This window comes from Martes martes (genome assembly GCF_963455335.1).
Source record: "Martes martes genome assembly, chromosome: 10".
In the NCBI taxonomy this organism is placed as follows: domain Eukaryota; kingdom Metazoa; phylum Chordata; class Mammalia; order Carnivora; family Mustelidae; genus Martes; species Martes martes.
In genome coordinates, this window is record NC_137898.1 from 2,808,243 (window position 1) to 2,830,022 (window position 21,780).

Below are 21,780 nucleotides of genomic sequence, written 5' to 3' on the forward strand. Positions count from 1 at the left end.
CGTGCCTGCACTCACATACACACGTGTGCACATGTGCCTACACACGCGCCCACAGACACACATGCCTGCACTCACGTGGCTACACACACGCCCATAGACAAACATGCCTGCACACACGTGCCTATACATGCCCACAGACACATGCACACGCACACTGTACACCTATCCCTGCATATATGTGCACCCACGCCCACCCACCCTATACATGTGGATACACACATGCCCACCCCCACACATGTGCATACACACATGCCTGCATACACAGTGTGTACATACACACCTAAACACATGTGCACCCACACATGCCTACCCACACCCGCCCCCAAACATACATACTCACAGGGCTACACACACACCCGCACACGTGTGTACACACGTTCCTACACACAAGGGCCTATACACACTTTGGCATGCACACATGCATGCACATGCACACACACACACTTGCACACACATGTGTGCACCCACAAGGTATAATTGTTACCAAGCCAAGCAAACCATCTGCTCTTTAATTTTGAGATAGCTCTGGGACGTGATCGCACGTGGAGTCTGGTAATTCTGAGAGTGATGGACCGTGTCCCAGGCTTGTGGACCGTCTTCCCCCGTGGGGAGGGCCCTGGCCTGGGACCCACCTGGGAGGGCAGGAATGGCGGCGCCTGGCAAGGATTTATTCTTGCGTTTCTGATGGGACTTTCCAGCGAGCGTCATCGCTGGGCTGTACAGAACGTTGGTAAGGGCTTGCAGACGCGGGGTCCTGCGGGGCTCTGGGGCCCTGGTTCTAAGTGGCCGGGCCACTCCCGCTCAGAATGGCAGCTGGGGGGCTTAGTGGCTGCTCACTCACCCCCGTGAGGCTTTTCAAACGTAAGTGAAGTTATGCCATATTATTGTTCTGAGACTTTCTACTTGGAAAGTCTGTGTTCCGTGCTTGGAAGTTCTTGTATTTCTTTGTAGGTTTGTGGATCTCCCTTGTTTTTCCCTACAGCCTTCTAGACAAAGAATGTTCTAGAACGCATTCCCACTGTCCCTTCTGTCAGAACTTTCATGCTGCCTCCAGGTTTTCTCTTTCTTGTTGGGTTTTCCTTCCGGTATTTCCCGTTGCATATTTTCTCACATACACAAGACGTCGTTCTGTGGCCCACGGTCTTACAGAGCTGGATGCCTGGGTTAGACATGCACATGGATTCCGCCAGGTAGTCCAGAGAGTTTGCGAGAGTTAAACCTCACCCAGTAGGGAGCAGGGCCCTTTGCCCTCCTCCTTGCCGCCCCGATGACCAGAGGTGCCCCTGGGGACCTCACACGGGCACGTCCCCGGTTCCCTGGGTGCTGAGCCTCTGAGCCGATCCGTGTGGAGCCTTTCTGTGCCCCGACCCGCAAACAGGTTTCTCTCTTCCGTCCGCAGGACAGCTGTGCCAGAGTGCTGCTCTTCCGGGGCGGGAACAAAGAGCAGAAGAACTACAACAGCCAGACCCCATTCCAGGTAAGGGGACTCTCGGAGCCGGTGCCCCCGGGGCTGCAGGGTTCCACACGGACCGGGTGCTCGGCGCAAGGGGGGCCTGGCTCGCTGCGGACGGCGCCTGCGCCCGTGGCGCTGTTGTCCCTTCTTCGCACTGGAGCTGTGGACACGTCTTGGTCTGCTGTTTGCTGCAACGTTTCGTCTTGGTAGGGGCTTGGAGGAGGCGGCTCCGGGAAGGCCTTCGTGACTCTGTCTTGGGAAGGCGGCCTGTGGTCACCTGGCACCCCACGGAGCCTGCGGTCCCCGAGTGCAGGGGAGCAGCTCCGGCCCAGCGTCGGCACGGCGCCCCATGGGTCCGGCGCGAAGCTGCCGTCCTAGTTGTGTTTGAATTACGGTGGAGTCCGGGTCCCATCATGGGGACATGGGGCTCATCTGATTTCGATGCAGCTGACCTGATGGTCTAGGGTGGAAACGAATTTCTTTGGCTAATGCGTTAAAGTTACGGCAACGCTCTCTGACCCTCCGCACTGTCCAGTATTTCCACTTGACTGAGAATCCAAGTGTCATTTCTATTTGGAAGTAATTTTTGCATCTTCTTGAGCCAAGGGGGGTCTTTAATTTGGAGATGACACGCGTGGATGGTTTTCCTAATACGCTTCCGAGGCATTACTGACAATGTCTTGAGAATGGGCCGAACGTCTCATAACCGCCGTTCAGTGTTTCGTTGGTTCACCGTCACGGTGGCCTGGACTGTGGTTTCGAATCTCATGAGTTTCAGGCAGTTAGAGCAAAATGGCTCACAGACGTGACTTTCTGGTTTGTTCGTGGGTCTGGAAAGTCTGCAGTTACTCTCCAGGGACATGTCTTCTGGGCCAGCGGTGAGTAGAGGTGCCTGCTGCTTCTTTATGACCACATCTACCTCTCCGGGCTTTGCTGTGGCTCAATGGCAGTCTTGGTTTAAATAATTTTTTTGCCACTAAATCATACATTTCTTTGGTCCTCTTTTATTTTTAAGTGAAAACATTGTTGAAATTGCTTAAAAAGGACAGCTATTGCCCTTTGACCCATGGGAAGCCCTTGGGTCATACAGAAGGGCTGTTTCTGACCCTCTGGGGCAATGCCCTGTGGCCCCCACGTGGCACTCCACGGAAGCAGCCACTCAGGGCTTCTGGGACAGATGGCACATAGGTGGCCTTCCCCGTTGGTGCCTCTGCTAAACCATCACCCAGGCAGTGACCGCCTGGCCGGGGGCCCCCTTCTGTGGGAGTCCTGGCAGGATGCTCGATACACGCTCCCAGCAGGGGTGCCGCACCTGCTCCAGTGCGAGACCATCAGTCTGTATTTGGATCATCGCTCAAGCGCCCAAATGGTTCTGGAAGGCAGTGACACACAGTGTGGCTGAACGATGGGACCTTGTGGCCCGTAAGGTGTGCTCATGTCACAGGCGGCGTCCGAGCCTGGCTGCCCGCTCGGATGTGGGGGCTGGTTCCGTCACCTGTGTCTCCTGCCTTCCCGTGCTACAGTGATCGGGAGATGGGATCCAGCCCGCAGATCCCCGCCTGCGTCGTGCCCGGCTCTCCCCATTCACGGCACCCGCCTCCCAGATACAGAAGAGGAGTCCCTCCCTGTCGAGTGTGCGGGAATGATGGCTCACCGCGTTGTTGAAGAGGGTCAGAAGGCTCCGTGCAAAATGCTCGGGCTCCTTGGCTCCTGTTCTAAGAAATCTGGGACCATTTCACGAGTTCATCTGGCCAAGCGTTTGCTTGATGGTTTCATCCAAACGCTGAAGCAGCAGCATCAACAGCACTCGAGGACCGGAGAGGAAATGCCGGTATGCAGCCCCAGCCTCCCAGCCTAGCCGAGTCGGAAAGTCAAGGGCAGGCCTTTGTGCTCTGGGTTCTGAGAAGCCCTCTAGGAATCCTGGTGCCTGCGGGGGTTGGAGAATCCCAAGAGAGATGATTTTGTAGGGAGAAGGAAGAGGAGAGGAGAGCCTCCTACACTGTTCCTTGGGTATGTATTAGGCAATGAAGCCGATGGCGAGGGGTGCCTTGGCCAGCTCGAGCGGCCACAGCAGAACACAGGCTGTGCGGCGTAAGTGACGGACATTTATTTCTCGCAGTTTTGGAGGCCAGAAGTCCAAGGTCCAGGTGCCAACAAATGTAGCTTCTGATGAGGCCTCTCGTCGTGGCTAACAGATGGCGAACTACCTCTGGCCTTTCTTTCCTCCATGCGTGTGAGGGGCGGGGGGCTTCCTGCCGTCTCATCCTCTCCTTGTGGAAATAATTCCGTCTGTCGGGGCTCCACCCTTATGACCACACTTAACCTTAATCACCGCCCAAAAAGCCGTATCTCCAAATACCAACATACTGGGGGGTTAAGATTTCACAAATTGAATTTCGTGGGGAGAAAAGTCAACCTGTAAAGTGATGATGTTGATGATGGTCATGGTGATGACAATGGCGGTGATGGCGGTGATGGTGATGGCGGTGATGACGGCAGCAGTGGTGTTGAGTCCTTCCTGCCGCCCAGAGGTTTAAAGCTCACAGATGCTCTTCTGCATGTTCTCATTTGATATTCAACAACCCGATGGGGTAGGAATGTTTATTCCTAATTTATAGGCAAAATGGAATTCTGCAGGGATGGAGGTACGGGAATGCAAATGAAGTTAGCGGCCAAGTCTGTGGTCTCCGGGCCCCCCGACCTCCAGTCCGGTGCTCCGGTGTCCGGGGTGAAGGGGGCCCCTCCCTCTGCGTGTGGCGCATCTTGTGTCCCGGCATGGAGTGAACACCAGGGATCCTTTGTGCTTTGGATCCTTAGTCCAAGGGAACAAAGCATAAAACCAAACGGATCTTGATTCTGAAAACAGAATGGAAAGAAGTCTGAGGACGGAGAAGGTCCGCGTGAGGGGGGAGTGCGGGCAGCCAGGGAGAGCCGGGCAGCCACGGTGGCCGGTGTGCGGGGCGAGCTCGGCGCGGCGCCCCCAGCCGTCCGATCAAACCCTGGTTCGGTTGTGGCCGTGACGGTGTTTTGTCGCTGCGGTTAACGTCTGCAGCCAGCGGAGTTAGAGTAAAGGAGATGAACCCTCCGTCGTGTGCGTGGGCGGCCTCTAATCGGCGGGAAGCCTTCACGGGAACAACAAACGGGTTTCCCAGAGAAGACAAAACTCGGCCTCAAGATGTAACGAAAGCCTGCCTGAGTTCCCAGCTTGCTGGCCTGTCCTACAAACCGTGGACTTCCTGCCTCCACATTCACACAGTCCAGTTCCTTAAAATAATCTCTTAATTGTGTGTATACACGCACATACACACGTGCGCACGCACACACACACACACACACACACACGTCCTCCTGGTCTGTTCCCCGCAGGACTCGGGCTGACACACGGGGGGTGGACGGATGAATCCTCCCTCCCTCCCGAAAGGGGCTCCCGGGCTGTTCCCCAGCTTTGCTCCCGGCACCCGGCGTGCGTACGGGGAGGGGCGGCCTTTCTCCCTGGTGTGCGTCGCGGTTCTCTTGTCCCCCAGCTGCGCTCAGCAGCTGCCACTCGGACATCCAGCTGCAGAGAAGTGCGGGGAATGGCGAGCTGGGGACATGGACGGCGAGGCCTTCGGAGGTCCGGCGTCCGGTGCTCACGCAGGCGGGGAGCGTGAGGGCAGGCGGGCGAGAAGGACAGAGGCCGTGGCATGGAGCCCTTTGGTGCAGGGAGCACAGTGGCCGTGGCGTGGCCTGCCTTCCAGTGGGCACAGGTCTCTGCTCCGCCTGCCACGGAGCCTTCCTCCTGGGGCTCCTCCCTCGGCTCATGCTCCCACCAGACCCTGTGATCGTCCTCGACCACCGCACTAGACATACAAGCCGGAGAGAGGCCAAAGCAGGAAACGAGGAACTGAGTTTTAGACCCCAGGGTGTGGCTGCCCCGCGTGCAGACGCCTGCAAATTCTGTCTCGTGATGGTTCTGTGTCTTCCAGCTCTTCACTCTGTGATTCACCCGATGGTTCCCGGCCTGGGGCCTTACACGTCCCCCAGGGGAGCCCTGAGCTCACGAGAGTGACCTGTGTCTCTTCTGAAGCCGAGGCTGTCGCCCTTCGGGCCCCGCGTCTCGTGCACTCGGCACGGAGCTCACGTTGCACTCACTCGTTCCGTGGTGTAGACGGAAGGGAGGACCCCTCCTCCCAGTCGCACACGATCCGAGCCGGTGCGATGGGCGCCCTGCCGGGGACCGCGTGCTCTCTGTGCTAATCGTGCTCTCATGAAGCAGCTGCCCCGGGCGGGAGGCCAGGCCCGTGACAAAGGCAGTCTGACACCGTAGGGACGTCTGGTCCGCTGTTGCACGTTTTCTGGGAAGCCGAGTAAATGCACTCCGTGGGCATTTCTTCCTGACTCCCTCCGGGCGCATTTCTGATCTGTTTCTTTGTTTAATGACTCAGAGCCCAAACTGCTCGCGAGTGGCTCGTGTCGTGGAAATCCGCGTGGGTTTCAGAGCACGGTGAGGACAGTTTCGTCTCCCTGTGACGTCACGCTCCACACTGACGTCGTGAGCACAGGACCTCCCCCGTCGTGCCGTCTTTTATGCCACAGGTGATGGGAGTGGACACTGGGAAATTACCCAGTTAGGAGAAGGCAGCATTAAACGCTTAGACACACAGACGCACGGAGGGGCCACGAGACCATAGAGGCCATGCTGAGGGGACCCGGACACAGCCAGGCATGCCTGGAGCCTCAGCTGCTGGAGGAGCAGGAAGGAGCCTCCCCCAGCACCTCTGGAGGGAGCTCGGCCCTGCCCACACCTGGGTTTTAGACTTCTGGCCTCCAGGTGGGGTGAGGACCAGTTCCCGCTGTTGTGAGCCACTTGCCTGGGATAAGTACACCAGTTAAGGGGGTAGGGGTGGGGAGTGGCACTCCGCAGGGGGAGATCTGAGGGTGCTATGGGTGTGGCCTGCTGTCTTCAGCAGTACCCTGTAGGGAGCAGGCTGGCCCCTGGGGCGGGGAGCAGGGCTGGAGCCACAGCCGAGGGTCCCAGGAGACATGCCAGGGGAGGCCACGCCTGGGGACGTCAGAGGCTGGAGGCTTCCCCCTCATTCCTCACTCCCCACCACGCGTGTTCTGGGAGAAGTGGCCCCAGGACCCTTGCAGATGACGGAGGTTTTGTTGGTTTCAGCTCGGCCCTGGCCATGGTGAACGACGAAAAGCTATTTTTTCTGTCCAACCAAACACCGTTTTCATTTCTCTTTTCTTCTGGTGGTGTGTTTGTCTGGGCTGTTCAGCAGCAGCTCACCGAGGCGGGACCTGGGCTCCATGGGTGCGTGCCTTACACCTTGGGACCCGCTGGCCCTCTGGAGGCCACATGGCACCTGCTCTCACTTACCCTGTGGCTGGAATCAGCTGTTCTTGGACTGTTAACCACGTGGCGTCCAGAGGGTGAATCTCACCCCAGAGCGTTTGACTCTGGCCTGCTCAGGGTTTTTAAAAAGAATGAAATCCTTTGACAACATTTAAATATCCAGGAATTTTGTATAAAAATTCAGACTTCCAGCTTCTCTTGAAAAATTAGGGAAGGCAGCCTTTGCGTGAGTTGGCATCTGTCTGGGGCTGGGGACCCCTGCCCCTTGGGGAAGGTGTGGGCCCTCCAGCTGCCACGGCGCTCCCCCACCCCTCCCTGCTCATTGCGGCCCACCTCGTCTACCCTGTGGCCTGGCTGGTCCCCCTCCGCACCCTGCAGCCCGTCACTCCTGCATAGGGCGAGCAGTTGGGCAGGCCGTTCATTGTTACACACTTTCTTTCAAGTTTTTCTGGAAATTTTATCTGGGATTCAGAGTCTGTGTTCCATAGAAATAAGCACGTGGGAATTGTATTTCTAGATTCGGGTCTGGAGACCTGGGTGAGTGGAAATGTTTGGGCTGGAACACGGCATCTCTGTGACGAGAATAATCGGGTTTCCAGCTCATTATTTCAGGCAGCACAGAGTTCCCAGCAAGAGCCACACTTTGTTCTGGGTGCTGGGGAAACACGCCGGTGAGCAGAACCACACTCCTATTGTCAGAAGTACACACCGACCGGACTGGTGATTTACAAGGAAAGAGAGAAACGCTAACACGTCCGGGTTGGTGAATAACGTGAAGAACATTGAAGTAAGGAGAGACATGGGGGAGGGTCTTTCATGACGGGAACCTCACGTGGCCTTGGACAGTGAGCAGAGACCGAGGAAAAGGCAGGCGGAAAGTGGGCCATTCACGTCCCTGTGGTGGAGCCTTCCAGGGTCTGGAACCAGCACATGCAAAGGCCCTGGGGTCACAGTGCACCTGGTGTATTTATGAGCAGGAAGGAAGCCAGTGAGCCGGGAGTCAGGGCTGGGCAGAGACCGGCTCCCAAGCCAGGAAGTCAGACTCAAGAGCGGGCACGTGACATGCACGGACCTGGGGTTTAACTGAGTCAGATGTGCAGAGGCAACCGTGGAAGGAGACTGTAACGTGCACACTAACCTGTCCAACAAGTCACCATGTCACGTGACAATCTGATGTTGCCATCGGGAGGTGAGCCACGTAGAGGGAATCCCACAGAGTGGTAGCGAGGGTTCTGGATTCAGCAAAATATTCCAGAGCTGCGCTGACCCGTATGATGCATGCGGCTCCTTAAATTTAATTACAATCAAATAAAATTTAGGTTTGGTCCCTTGTTCTCCAGGGGCTCGGCGCCCACCATATTGGACCGCGCTGTTCTGGAAGTGATGGTTGGTCAGCCCGGCCGGTCGGCCTTGTTTCTTTAACGTCTGCACCACGGGGTGCGGTGGCGCGAGTGGGAGTGTGGGGGAAGGGTTCTCCGTGACTGGGACCTGTTTGGGGCCGGGACGGAGTTTCCTGATTAACTGATTAATTGAGCAAGATGGTGGAAGGGATCGTGATGATGGGGAGCAAGGCTGGGAAGGAGCTGCTTGAGGTCAGACTCCTGGAGCCCCAAGGGTGCCCCTGAGAATGCACTACGGGCGCCAGGCGGAAGGAGAAGGGGGCAGGGCCGGGGTGGGGCCCAGAAGGGTCTGTCTGCCGCCGCTGCTCTCCCTGAGCTGAGCAAAGCACGCTCGCTCCCGTGAGGGTCCGGAAGGATCGTGAGCACCTTCTGCCGGTTTGTGAACCCGCAGGAGTCATGGCCGGCAGTCCTCAGCACCGGGAAGGGAGAAGACAGGTCCAGAGAATTAGGGAACCCAGAAGCAGGTGGGCCCACGACAACTGTCCTGACAGCGTGGGGAAACTCCCCCCTACCTGCCTTCAGTGGGAAGCGCTGGGGGCCAGCGAGGTCTCGTGGGGGCCAGCGAGGTCTCGTGGAGGCCAGGCTCCACTGTGTTGTGGATGCAGATGGGGCTGGAACTGGGAGCACTGGTTTAATGTTCCGTGACCTGCCAGCCCGTGTGACCCCGCTTGTGGGGACCCTGCCGACCTCACACCCCCTGAGTCCCTCTTTCTGGTCCTGAGCCAGGGCCTTCCAGCGGGGTCAGAAAGAACCTTCTAGCAAAGTGGACCTTGGGGGAGCACAAGGGAGCCAGGGCGGTGCACGTTGAATGGAGGAGCGAGGAGGTGATGTGCACCAGGACACAGAGGGACAGACATGCGCTCACATGTGTGTGTGCACACACATACACGCACACACACACATGCGTGCGTACGTCAACATAAAGTGTGGCTCCCACAGGCCCCTGGCCATACACCCTGCATGAGGTTTTCGTGAGATTGTCTCCCCAAAACTGCGTTTTTGGTTGACCCAACAAGTGGTTTTGTGTTCCTGAAATAGCTAGCTCCTGAGTCAAAGAGGGACAACCCTGTGTCCCTGTGTCTCGGCCCAGACGTGGTTCCCCAAGCCCTGCCTTCCGCGTCACGCTCGCCCGCCTCTTTGGGGCCCATGGGAGAGCCACGGGCGTCCTCCAAGCAGCTCCCAGCACCAGGCTCGCCGTGGCCGAGGGTCCCTACTGTCCCCATGCACGGCCCGGGCACAGAACTTGGGTCACAGGCCAGGGTCACAGTCACACCCAGTCCCAGGACCGAGTCCATGTGCCCAGAAGAAAGCTGTTTACGAGAACGTGCTGGTGCCTGGGTCGTCCACGGCAGCCGGCCGCCCCAGCTCCCTGGGCCCTGAGGACATTATAGGGTTGGGGACACAGCAGGGGACTGATGATAACGTGGCCTCCCATCCCCCATCTGAAGCCCCTCTGGGTGGGAGGTGGGCCTCATTCGGGCCCTGAGGGTTGGCCAGGTGGGTCCTCTGTAGAGCCAGTCCGCAGATCTCGTGAAAGACTGGGGGTTCCCGGTTCTGGTTTCGGGGCATGTTTTCTCGTTGCCACTCAGCTTAGGGACTTGTAGGCGACGTCTGCGCTCTCCATCCCTGGTTCTCCTCTCGGTGTGGATGCCTCCGGGGGTCTGCTATTGAGTTATTTTCAGCTTTCCTTCCGGGCATGAGCCACATCGATCCCATGACCTTGATGAAGCCCAGAGTCCCTCCGCACAGTGTCGCAGCCTGTCCGGGGCTACCTGTGGTCACGGCCCAGCGCCGAGCGGAGAACCGGGGTTTGGGCGGCATGGGGTGCTCGTCTCCTGCTACAGACTGAAACACTGTAGCTACCGGCAGCATTTCCAGAAAGGCCAGGCCAGTTGAGAAATCCCAGGGAGGGGAAGGGAGCCCGAGGAGGTGCTTGCAAATGAGGAATGACGTTTCCTTCCACGAGGTTCCTCGAGGTTCCGCGCCGGCTGGGTCCTGTCGGGGACCGCCCGGGGCGCCACTGTGATTTCCCGGCCATTCGGGGTCTTCACGGAGTTCACTTGCTCACAGTGTCTGCCCCCTCTTCTGTAGGGGAGCGTGTGGGGGGCAGGTAGGTCCCTGGGGGGGCGATGCCCGGCCATCGCTGACCTGGCCGGCTCTCGCCGTCTCCCTCTCTTGCTGAGAACGGTTTCCCCCGGGGCTTGCACCTGCCGGCGTGGTCCCCGGAGGCCCCGGCATTGCCAACAACGTAGAGAAATCAGCAGCGAAGCGTGCAGCGGTCCTACTCCTGTCGTCCGCGGCTTAAATGGCAGGTGGAGGCCCTCAGGGTGGTGTTAGGACGGGGATTCTTCTCCATCGGGTTTTTTGTTTGTTTGTTTGTGTAGCATTTAGGAATAAGCTCCAGAGACCTGGCATTTCAGGAATGCCGTTCACGCACGAGGGAGCTGTCCCCACCTGCGCTGACGTTAGTAAGGCCACACTGGGCTCGCTGAGTGCAAGACGTCACCCCTCGGGGTCCTGGAGCGGGGCCCACGTGTGGGTCCGCCGGTGCCGCTGGGATGGGGTGCGGGCCCCAGTGGGACACCCCAGGCTTTGCAAGGTGGGGGCTCCCAGTCCGAGCTTTACTGAGAGCAGCGCACGATGCGGGGTCCGGCTTGAGATGCCCGCTGGCGTCCCAAAGAAAGACCTCAGGACGAGGTTGCCGTGCGCTCCAGGATTCGGGCTTCCCGGCGTTCTCGAGCTGCCTCTCTGCGGGCGTTCTCGTCTCGGACAAGCGCTGTCTGGGGCAGCGTCTGTGACTCGTCTCCCCGTTGAAGTCTCAGCTCAGGCAGAGACATGTGCTCGTCGCTGATGTGAAAGACTAAAGACTAAGTTTGCATCCTCACGGCCGGGCGGAACAGAGCCGGTCGTGGCCGTGGATTTTAGGGTGTTGGAAACATGGGCGACCTTCTGGGATGCACTCTGGATGGCCCCGTGGGGCTCCGAGCCCGGGGGACCGGCGGAGGTTCTTGGTCTAGCTCCCGGCTGACCGCGTTCGTGGGGCCGCACCCTCACTTGAGACTCCGTTCCTCCATCTGTGACATGGGATCATAAGCCCAGCTGTCGGGCTGGGAGGACACGGGGGAAGGTAATAGGGTGACCGGCGCAGGCTGCCGCAAGCCTCTCCCGGGCTCAGGAGGGGCTCTGCTGCTCTGTTCTACAGCCCAGTCCCCGGCAAGATGCAGGCAGCTTAAGAACGGAAAGTTCTAGAAGTTAAGCCTACGGGTTCAAATGACTGGTCCTTGTCTCCTGAGTGACCTCACCTCTCCAAACCTCACTGCTCATCTGGGGACGGCTCTGCCCATCATGGGGATGTCCAGTGTCCCTGCAGATACTTACCCTTCGGCATTTCGGGTAGATTACCATATAATCAGCTTTGCCGGGAGCGGAGACCCGTCTCCGCCCCTGGCTCTCTAGAGCCGGCGGGCTCTCGTGGGACCCCCAGGGCTCTCTGGGAAGCACAGGAGATCGCTTGGTGCCCACCTGTGCGACAGAGACTTCCTGCAAATGCCGTGTGTCCCCTGGCAGGGGCCCCACCTTGGTTCTTCCTGCGGGACCGGCTTTCATGTGGGTCGGACCTACGAGGGCCCCTTCCGGCCCCTGACACTCACCGGAGGTTCCATGTTCATCTCAGGCTCAGCAAATACTTAGCCGAAGCCTCCCGTGTGTCTGTGAGCCCCAAGGACGCGCCACAGGATGTGCCCCCAGCGGCTCCCTCGGAAGGTCGTGCCGCCAACCACTTGGTGACGGCTGTGTCTCACCTGTCCTCAGGGGCTCCCTGCTCCCCTGTCACTGTGTCATCCGTGGTGTTTGAAACCCATCGTGCTGGGGAAGGCGTATGGGTGGCCTCGTCCGCCGTTGGAAGTGAGCATCAGGCACCGTGTGATCTTGTGTTTGATAAAATACGGTGGCGGTGGGGGTGCACAGCTCCAGGTGAGGCCGTCTGGGGGTCCTGTCGTCTGCGGCACGGCAGGCTTCCCCGGGAGCACGCCTCATCTGACGTCTGGACGCCGAGTGACTTCACTCCGACGCACGAAGGTCGGTGGAAAGGGTCACTTCTCAGGCTGGGAAGCCTGGGACGGCGGTGGCACAGAGAGCAGGTGTGGGTGGGGCAGGGGGGCAGAACGAGCAGGGGGAGGGGACGCGGGCCTGATGCACTTGGCCCCTGCAACGAGCAGTGCGGGGGCCACGGACAGACTCTGGATCTACACAACGAAGTGAGTATCTGGGGTGTACGTTTGCTATTTCACGTGTGCTTTTTTAAAACTCGTGGTAAAACACACATGATGTCACCAGATCCTCTTGCTTTTCAAGAGAACTTAGATATTCATTTCCTTTCAATCATGTAAAATTTACATAATGTAGAAATCACCACCTTAGCTATTTTTAGGTGCAGAGTTCAGGGGCACTAAGTGCACTCACACTGTGGTGCGGCCGTCCCCCTGTCTGTCTCCAGAACTTTCCACCGTCCCAAATGGAACCTCTGTCCCCCTGAGACCCTGACCCCTGTCCTTCCCCCGGCACCAGCGCCCACTGTCCACTCCCTGTCCCCCTGAGACATTGACCCCATCCCTCCCCCCACCCCAACACCCACTGTCCACTCTCTGTCACCCTGAGACCCTGACCCCCATCCCTCCCCCAGCCCCGGCACCCACCGTCCACTCTCCGTCCCCGTGATTCTGGAGACTCGAGAGACCCCATATGAGTGGAATCTTACAATATTTGTCCTTTTGTATCTGCCTTATTCGCTGAGCATCGTGTCCCCAAGTCCATCCACGCCGGAGCAAGTGTCGAATGCCTGTACTTTCTAAGGCCGAGTGACAGTGTGTGGACGGGCCACGTCTCATTGTCCCATTTGTCTGAGGCCGGACCGTCAGGCGCTCCCACCGCTTGGCTGTTATGAATTACGCTGCTGGGAACGCGGGGAGCAGGAGGTTCTCCAAGCCCTGCCTTTGCTCCCGGTGGACACCCCGGCCGTGGGCTTGCTGGGCCCCGTGGCGAGTCTGTGGTTCGTTTTCTGAGGGACCGCGTGGCCTCTTCTGTGGCAGCTGTACCACGCCACGTCCCCGTCCTCGGGGGCTCTCCCCGTCCTCACCAGCCCTTGTTTCTTCTTTGGTTTATATGGTCGCCGTCCTTGCGGGTGTGAGATGACGTCCTCTGTGTTTTTAGATAGTTTTTTCTGTGTGGCACCCGCCGGGACAGCACGTAAGGGGAGCACGGGCACTCCACCTCTGTAGCGGGTGGCCTCCATGTGGGGTCGAGGAGGGTCTGGCTGGGGAAAATGGCTCTAATTAGTGGGAAATAGAACTGGTTTCCTGGACATGGGCCCAGAGTCAGCGACGGGGGTCCCGCCTGCCATGGGGTACATTCTCTACCTCCGCGGCCCCCTGGCCGGGACAGCACAGCCGTGAGACCCAGCAGGCCCCTGTTGCTTCTGTCGCTCTGTCGCTAGTTGAGTTGGAAGAGTCCTTATTCGTCCCATTTCTGGAGAGTCTGAGATGAGGCCTCGTGTCCTATAGGCCACGGTTTGAGAGAACTGGTACGTCTGGAAATGAGGTTTTCCTGTGACCCTCGCCAGAGACAACGACTCCGTTTCCTCAAAGAAACTTAGTCCTCGTCGGGAAGATATCCATCGGCAAGCCGGCACCAACGCGTTTGCCCAGAACCGGATGTCCCCAAAGTGGTTTCTTTTCTTCTGAGAACATCGCAGTTTCCGCTGGAAGAAGACGTTTTCAGTGGAAGATATGGAGTCAGACAGATTATGGTAATTCTAAGAAGTTTCGAGTGGGCTTATGGAAATGGCGAATAAATATTGCCCTCGGAAAGACTCAAAAGTTTTTAAAAAAGCAATATTTGTTATGCTAAATTTGACTCACCAGGATTTATACTCAAAGGAAAATGGATGAGGTTTTTCATCCTTTATTTTATTATTTTTTTAAAGATTTTATTTATTGGACAGAGACAGCGAGAGAGGGAACACAAGCAGGGGGAGTGAGAGAGGGAGAAGCAGGCTCCCCGCGGAGCAGAGAGCCCGATGCGGGGCTGGATCAGACAGTGGTTCTCAAAATCAGGGACCCGCGCAGCGACACTCCGATAGCCCCCATGGGCCAGCAGCTGACCCCTAACATGGGGGCGTGTCAGGACACCTTCTTATTCTCCTTCGACAGGGCTGGGTGAGGTTAAAGACGGCCCAGAGAACACTGCCCCGGGTCTCTGGTGACGATGTCACCACCTGGAAAAAACCCACCAACCAGATAATCATTCTGCATCTCAGTCCCCTTGTCCTGACTTGCCGTGGCCAAGCTACCCAGCTCTGGCTGAGGCCCAGGCAGCCCATACGCTGTCCCTCTGAGCAGCGGGAGGGGAGTGGCAGTGGCCCCGGGCCTCGATTTCCCAGGGCTCGGTGCTTACGTGTCTCTTTGAAACAGCCTTACTGGGACCGATTCACCGGCTATGCGACCCCACCTGCCGTGGAACGTGTACGGTTGGCTGGTGTGGGGTGTTAGTCACGGATACAAGCCACTACTGCCGCCAGCCACGTTAGAACACTTGCATCCCCCGAAAGAAACCCTTCCCGCCATCCTCCCCTCACCCCAGGGCCTGGTGTCCACGGACCTGCTTCCTGTCTCCGTGGGTCTCTCTCTCATCTGTGGAGTCTACACTATGTGGCCTTCTGGGACTGGCTTCTCTCGCCCAGCATACTGCGCTCGGAACTTGTCTACACAGTGGCAGGTGTCCGCGCTTCGTGCCTTTCCGTGGTGGAGGATGACTTCACCGTGTGGGGTCGGTGGACGGCTTCTGCGCGTTCTGGCCGTTTCTGATGCGCTGAGAATCGCAGAATCAGCCCCCGCGGCCGGTCGTCTCTTCCCAGGCGTGGCGGTGATGTGGGGGTTCCTCTTGGGCATCCCGCACTAGCCCGAGCGGGTACCTGAGAAAGAGCGAGAATAACACCCAATAACCATGACTGGCCCTCGGTGTGTGCGTTAGTCAGCTCAGACTCGGTTATGGGTGGTAACAAACGTCCCCACCCATTCCGTGGCTTCCCTTCCCGCCGTCCCGTGGCAACACCAGAAAAATGGGCCCCGGTTCCGTCTCTGCTGCGGGGCCCGGGCTCTTCTTTTGGCCGAGATGGCCGAGAGGAGGCAGAGCCAGAGTCCGCGGGGCGAGGAAGGACCCGCTCCCCCTGCCCCTGGAGGCTCTACTGCTCACGGGGGTGGGCAGGGCTGTCTAAGCCTCGTCCGGGCGGCGGAGGAATGGCTGCAGCCTGGAAGACACGACGTCGGGGCCGGCAGATCTGGACCACATCTGGCCCCTCGCCTTCTCTCTGTAAATAAAGTTTTATTGGAACACGGCTGCACCCACTTCTTTGTGTTTTCTCCATGGTCGCTCTCGCGAGACAGCAGCGGGGTTGGCGCCGTACAGACCGTGTGGCCCGTGACGCCGGAGATCCTGACTCTGGTGCTCGCCTCCGCGCCCCCTCCCCACCGGCGTCCTCGTCACCGTCCTCATCCCAGTGCCTGTCGGGTGGCACAGACAGCTTCTCTGTAGCGAGCAGGGGCCGCCGCCTTCTTTGTGTCGGGAGGCCAAGGAGAGCCCCCCACCAACGATGTCTACGTCCTGCTCGCCCAAGCCCGGGAATGTGTTTCCTGTTGCGGCAGGAGGCCCTTCTCAGGGGTGATTCAGCGGAGGGTCTTGACATGGGAGACGGTCCTGGGCTCCTTAGGTGGTCTCGTGTCATCGAGCGGCCCCGGAAGAGAAGGCAGGAGGGGCAGAGTAAGAGGAAGCGTGGGCGGGAGCGCAGGCCAGCGGGGCCGAGGGGAGCTGCGGGGCTGCTGCGCTCGTGGGCCGAGGAGGTGCGCTCCGGAGCGCCGGGCCGTGGGAGGTTGGACAAGGCCGGGAAACGGATTCTCCCGGCTTCACGGGAAACCAGCCCTAATGTCGCCTTGACGTGGGGACTCCTGGCTCTGGAACCACCAGATACGAAACGTGCATCATAAGCTGCTGTGTCTGTCCCTCATTGCAGCAGTCCCGGGACCGTCGTATTCCCGTCCCCACCGCCGAGTCCTCACGGGAGCCCTGAGACAAAGCCTGTCTATACTGTGTCACAGCGACGCTGAGCACCCTCCTGGGGGCCGAGCCCAGCGTGAGTGCCGGCGTCCTGCCCCCCGTGATGCTCTCAGACTTTTCCACAGAAACATGCTTGCTTATTACGGTACACGCTAACGAACCACTGCCGTGGTGCAAATGCGGGAAGGCACACAGAGATGAAAGAAATGGCGGGTCGTGGGCACCCTGCATTCTCGTGGGTGTCCCTCGTACCCTGCTGTTCTAGAAGCTTCATCGGCGCTCTCACTCTGCAGGTCTGTGTCAGCCCCGGAGTCCTGTTAGACTCCATCTGTGCGCACACCCGCCCGCCCACCTGGGAGGTACGGGCTGTCACTCTCGGTTACCTGCACCGCCCGTCTGGGCTCAGGCTGCGTCACGCCCCCCAGCACTGCCCACCTTGGGCATGCACCAATCTTACCAGTCCTGTGACGTGCTCCTTCTTTGGTCCCGATTCTGCCCCGTGAGGGCTTGCTGGGGGCACCTGGTTCCTCCTGGAGAAAAGAGCGCCTCAGATGCCCCGCCGTCACGGCGATCGGCCTCAAAACCGAAGCCCTCCCTGTACACCGTGTACCATCTTCTCCGTTCCAAGCTCTGGGACCCGAACTCACGGTCCGGATGGAAGCCAGCAGGAGAGCGTGCGGGATCGTTCTGCAGGAAGGCCCTTTTCGGGGTGACGTCGCCCTGACGACCACACTCCGTTTCCCACCTCGGCAAATGTACCGAGCTCAAGCCCGCGACCCGGGCCCGGTCAGCCCCGAGAGCTGCTGCTTCACGGAGTGGGCTTCCGGCGGGTGGCCCAGCTGTCTCAGACGTCTCCCTTCGAAGAGACCGGCCTCGCCTTCTAGCATCTTTGGGCCCCAGGGCGGAGGGGAGAGTTCAGGGATTCCTGGAGTCTCTCCTAAGGGACGAAGGGATTGTGGAGCCCGAGCCGTCCTCAGAGGGTAGAGCGGGTTTTGTGACGTCTGGGAAACTGGACACGTGACTCATGGTGTTGTAGGTTCTCAAAGGCCGCCTGGCCCCTGCCTGCGACGATTATCATGTGCTCACGACCTCGGCTTCCCTTGTTTGAAGCCCTTCGGGGATGGGGAACTCATCACTCCCCGAGGTACTGTGCTGTCTCAGGTGCTCCCGTCCGCGCTGGCCCACCTGCTTCCCCTCTGGCGGCCTCAGGCCTCCCATTCCGGCCCGGTTCCATCCGTCCCACGGGACAGGCCCACTCCCTGCGGCCTGACCGCTCTCAAGCTGGGCAGTGAAATGACCCAGGGCACAGGACAGGAGGGAGGCCGGCACGGGCTCCACAGGGCGTGTAATGGTGCGATCTCTTCTGAAGACGGAGTTCGGGGTCTTCACGAATATTTCAGTGGGACTCAGAGTCAGTGCTCCGGGATTCTTACTCGTTTTAACGCTGTGGGAAGTATCACAGTTGATGAAATCGGCACAAAGACTCTTTTGTCCCCATGTGTTTCTCCTGAGTCTTTTTGGATTCTGGGCTCTTTTTTTTTTTTTTTTTTTTTAAACGGAGAAGCTAACATACTGAGATGTCTTAAGAAGCACGTGATGTGTGCCGGCCTCCCTCCCTCCGCACCCAGCCACGGAAGATGCCAGCCACTGGTCCGCCTTTCTGTCTCCTGCAGGTGGGGACGGACCCCCTAGGAGACAGACCAGGGACGGGTGATGAGGGGTAGGAAGGGAGGTTCCCCCTGTCTTGTCAGTGAGGCTTGAGAAGGGGATGCTGCCAACCCCTCCCGCCCGTCTCCTTATTTGTAGGTGCCGCACTTCTGAGTTTGCCTGCTCAGATTTATTTGTAACCCCAAAATAAAATCCTGCAGCATGTTTCTTTCCTTTCCTTCTTTCTTTCTTTTCTTTTCTTTCTTTCTTTCTTTTTTTTTTTTTTTTTGCATTTCTGTGTTCTTTGTTGATGTTTAATTGCATAAAACAGCCCCAGGGTGTTGTGCTCCCCGAGCCGTGTAGTGATGCTGAGCACAGGAACGTGCTTACGGTGGAAACGCGCGTGTCCCCTAAGCTCCCTGCAGGCCCGAGCTGCAGCCTGCTTCTGTGAGGTCCGTGTCGGTGAGCAAGCCGTGTGCATCAAACCGGGTGTCCTTACACAGAAACACCCGTCAAGCCAGTCCTGTGACATGAACTGTGAACAGAGGCTTGCCGGGACCTAGCCCTGTGCGGCCCCTGGGAACACCTGTTCAGTATTCTCTAAATCACCGTGACTTTATAGGACAAAGCTCCTGCAACAAGGAGAGGAGAGAGGGAGTGAGTGAGCGCACAAGCGGGGAGGGCAGAGGGAGAGGGAGAGTCCCAAGCAGACTCTGTGCTGAACACAGAGCCCAACGCAGGGCTCAGTCTCACGACCTCGAGATCACGATCTGAGCCAAAACCCAGAGTCGGACGCTGAACCGACGGAGCCGCCCAGGCGCCCCTCAGATGATGGGTTTGCTTTTCTCCTTGAACCCTAACACGGGCACGACGCTCTGAGGGAGAAATGACCTGCCTCGGGGTTTTTTTTCTGACCAGGTTTTAAGTCTCTGGCCCTAGCAAAGGACATTTCAAGGTTTCTGCTGGTGTTGACAGCAGGGGCACGGGGTGGGGCTCGGACCCCAGAAGAGACCCAAAGACATGTTTTATGAACCTGCATATTTCTTAGCGGGCACCCCGAAGCTCTCCAGGGCGTTCCCACAGCCGTCAGGCATCTCGTCTACAAGCTCTAGAAGGCTGTTCTTCCGTCGGGTGGGCGGTCTTTGACAAAGCGCGTGTGTTTCTCAGCTCGGCGTCCGTGTCGCAGGATACCTTTGAAATATTTATCCATAAAGTCACTGATGAAATGTGTCATGGTATTTGCCCATTGGCTTCTTTGACAGAAACAGCTTAAGGCTGCTGATTCATGCAGATAAAAATAGTGGCCCACTGCGAAACCCCACACACCTTCCCTCTGTGGTGCAGACCGTCATCCTGGAGCGGGCTTTGCCCACTTCCTTACCGGCTGGCGGCGCGGAGCTGAGAGGAACCGCTGAAGTGGGCGGGGTATTCGGTTCCCTGTGCCGAGCAGCTGGCCTCCTGCATGCCAGGATGGCGGGGGGTGGGGCAGGGGGAGGCGGAATGTCCAGCTGACCTTGTAGGATTGGGGGCGGGCGATACCCTGAAACCACAGAAGACACTGTCTCTGTGTCCTCAAAGCCCTGAATTTTGGGGGGAGACGTAAGCCAGGCTCCAGGGTTGCTAGTGACTGGTGCCATGTTTCAAAGGAGACCGTGGCCTCCTTGTAAGGCAGTCCCGCCTGAAGGCTCCATCCGGAAGGAGAGAAAACCATGGAAGAGACGCAATGATGTCTGGTGTCCTCAGCAGAATCCCAAGAAGAGCTGGTCTGCATCGGTGCCGACTCATGGAGCTTCCTGGCCTGGCTGCCCACTGAGGCCTCTGGGTGGTTAGAAAATGCTTCAGCTGTGAAGTCAGGGGTGGGGATGGGAGGGGTGCTGAGCTGAGCACCCCTGGAAGCAAGCACTTCCCAGCAGCACCCCGGACCTGGTGTTCCTTCCCCTTGGTGACGGCGGCATCTAAGTAGCCAGCAGCCCCGCTGCGGGTGGACACGGGGTTCACGGCTGCATCTCGGGGCCCTGCTGAAGGCCCACCGGCCAGTGACAGATGGGTCTGCCTCCTCGTAGGCTGGGTGCCCAAGGCTGGAAGGAAAGAAGAACCACTGAGAGGAGCCAGTCAGGGTTCAAACACGATGATCCAGGAGCTCAAGGATGGGGGTGGACGTTGAGGATCCGGGCATTCACCCGAGTGGGAGAGACACACCAAAACCTGATATGTCCTCACTGTCAAACCCACAACCTTTTCCCGGGAGCTTGGGGGACTCTCAGCCCTCGGCCCCTCCTGCCGCCTTTCTCCTCCGACATCTGATGGCTCTTACCACCCGTTGGCACCTGTTGACCCGTTAGTTTGAAGATTGCCTGTTGCGTTTTGCCTGTCTTGTGGACTGGGTCCCCTTATGATCAGTTTATACGACTATGATACGTATCGTCGCTCTTAGCAGCCGTAGCGTACAGATTTCTTTTTTGAATTCATCCTTTCTTTTACTTTGGCTTATAATTCTGAGAGCCTAGGAAGATTTTATTGTAATTTGCTTATTTTTACGTCACGAGCTCAACTTTCTCCTCTTCGTCTCCTGGCTCCAGTGACACATCTAGAAATTTATACCCACATGTATCAGTGCCCTCCATCACTGCCTCCTCTGGTTCCCCCTTGCAAATGGTGAGATCGCATCCTTTTTTATGGCTGAGTAATAGTCCTGTGTGTGTGTGTGTGTGTGTGTGTGTCCATTTATCCATCAGTGGACGCAGAGTTGCTTCCACGTCTGGGCTATTTAAAATAATGTTCCAATAAACATAGACGTGCATAGATCCTTTCAGATTAGTGTTTTCATTTTCTTTGGCTAAGTGCCCAGTAGTGCGATGACTGGATCATAGGATATTTCTTTTTTAAAATTTTTGAGGAACCTCCATACTGTTCTCCAGGGTGGCTGCCCCAGTCGCACTCCCAACAGCGGTGCACGAGGTTCCCCTTCCTCTGCATCCTCGCCAACACCTTTAGTTTCTTATCTCTCTGACTCCAGCCATTCTGACAGCGTCAAGTAGAATCTCATTGTGGCTTCGATTTCTACTTCCTTGATATGAGCATCTTCTCCTGTGTCTGCTGGCCATCTGGATGTCTTCTCTAGAGAAATGGCTCTCTGGGTCCTCTGCCCATTTTGACCCTATTATTTGGGGGGAAGGGGTTGGTGTTCATTTGTTTAAGTTCTTCATATCTTTAGAATATCAGCCCCTTATCAATTATATCCTCGCAAATATCTTCACCCATTCTGTACCTTGTATTTTTTTTGGTTGATGAGTTCCTTCTCTGTGAGGAGCTTCTCGTTTCGCTGTGGTCCCAACACTTTATTTTTTGCTTTTTTTCCCTTGCCTTGGGGGACAGATCCATAAATGTGTTGCTAAGCCTGACATCCAAGAGATTACAGACATTTTCTCTTAGGATTTTTGTGGTTTCAGGCCTCACATGTGGTCTTGAATTGATTCTTTTTTAGGGGTTCTAATTCTCTGATGGAATTATTCATCTTTTCAGATATTTTCTCTTGTTTTTCCTTTATTTTCTGGAAGATATTAATTATCATCGAGTTCTCAGCCACTTACGCATGTGTCTGCACCAGCCACGGGTCTGCTTCTGTTGACTGGGTTTTCTCTTTGTTTTCCAACACCGGGCACTGTCGCTGGGGATGATGAGTGATTGTTCATAGAATGCCGGGCATGGCATGGATTTACAAAACTACAGACACTCCAGGTAATGTTCTTTGCTTTCAGAGAGGGTCACCCTGTCTCGCACGAGGTAGACGGCGCGGGGGCTTCTCACCCTCATTCGGTCGCAGTCGGGGCTGAGCC

At 57.5% G+C, this 21,780-nt stretch overlaps 1 protein-coding gene across 2 annotated transcripts in view; it reads left to right on the plus strand.

The window, feature by feature from the left end:
• Positions 1 to 21,780, plus strand: part of SHANK2 (SH3 and multiple ankyrin repeat domains 2) — a 471,077-nt gene that overhangs the window by 114,658 nt on the left and 334,639 nt on the right. For both annotated transcript variants that reach the window (XM_080817139.1, XM_080817138.1), the window contains exon 10: positions 1,400 to 1,477. In XM_080817139.1, coding sequence (XP_080673265.1) covers positions 1,400 to 1,477 — 78 coding nt within the window. The remainder of the gene's footprint in view (positions 1 to 1,399; positions 1,478 to 21,780) is intronic.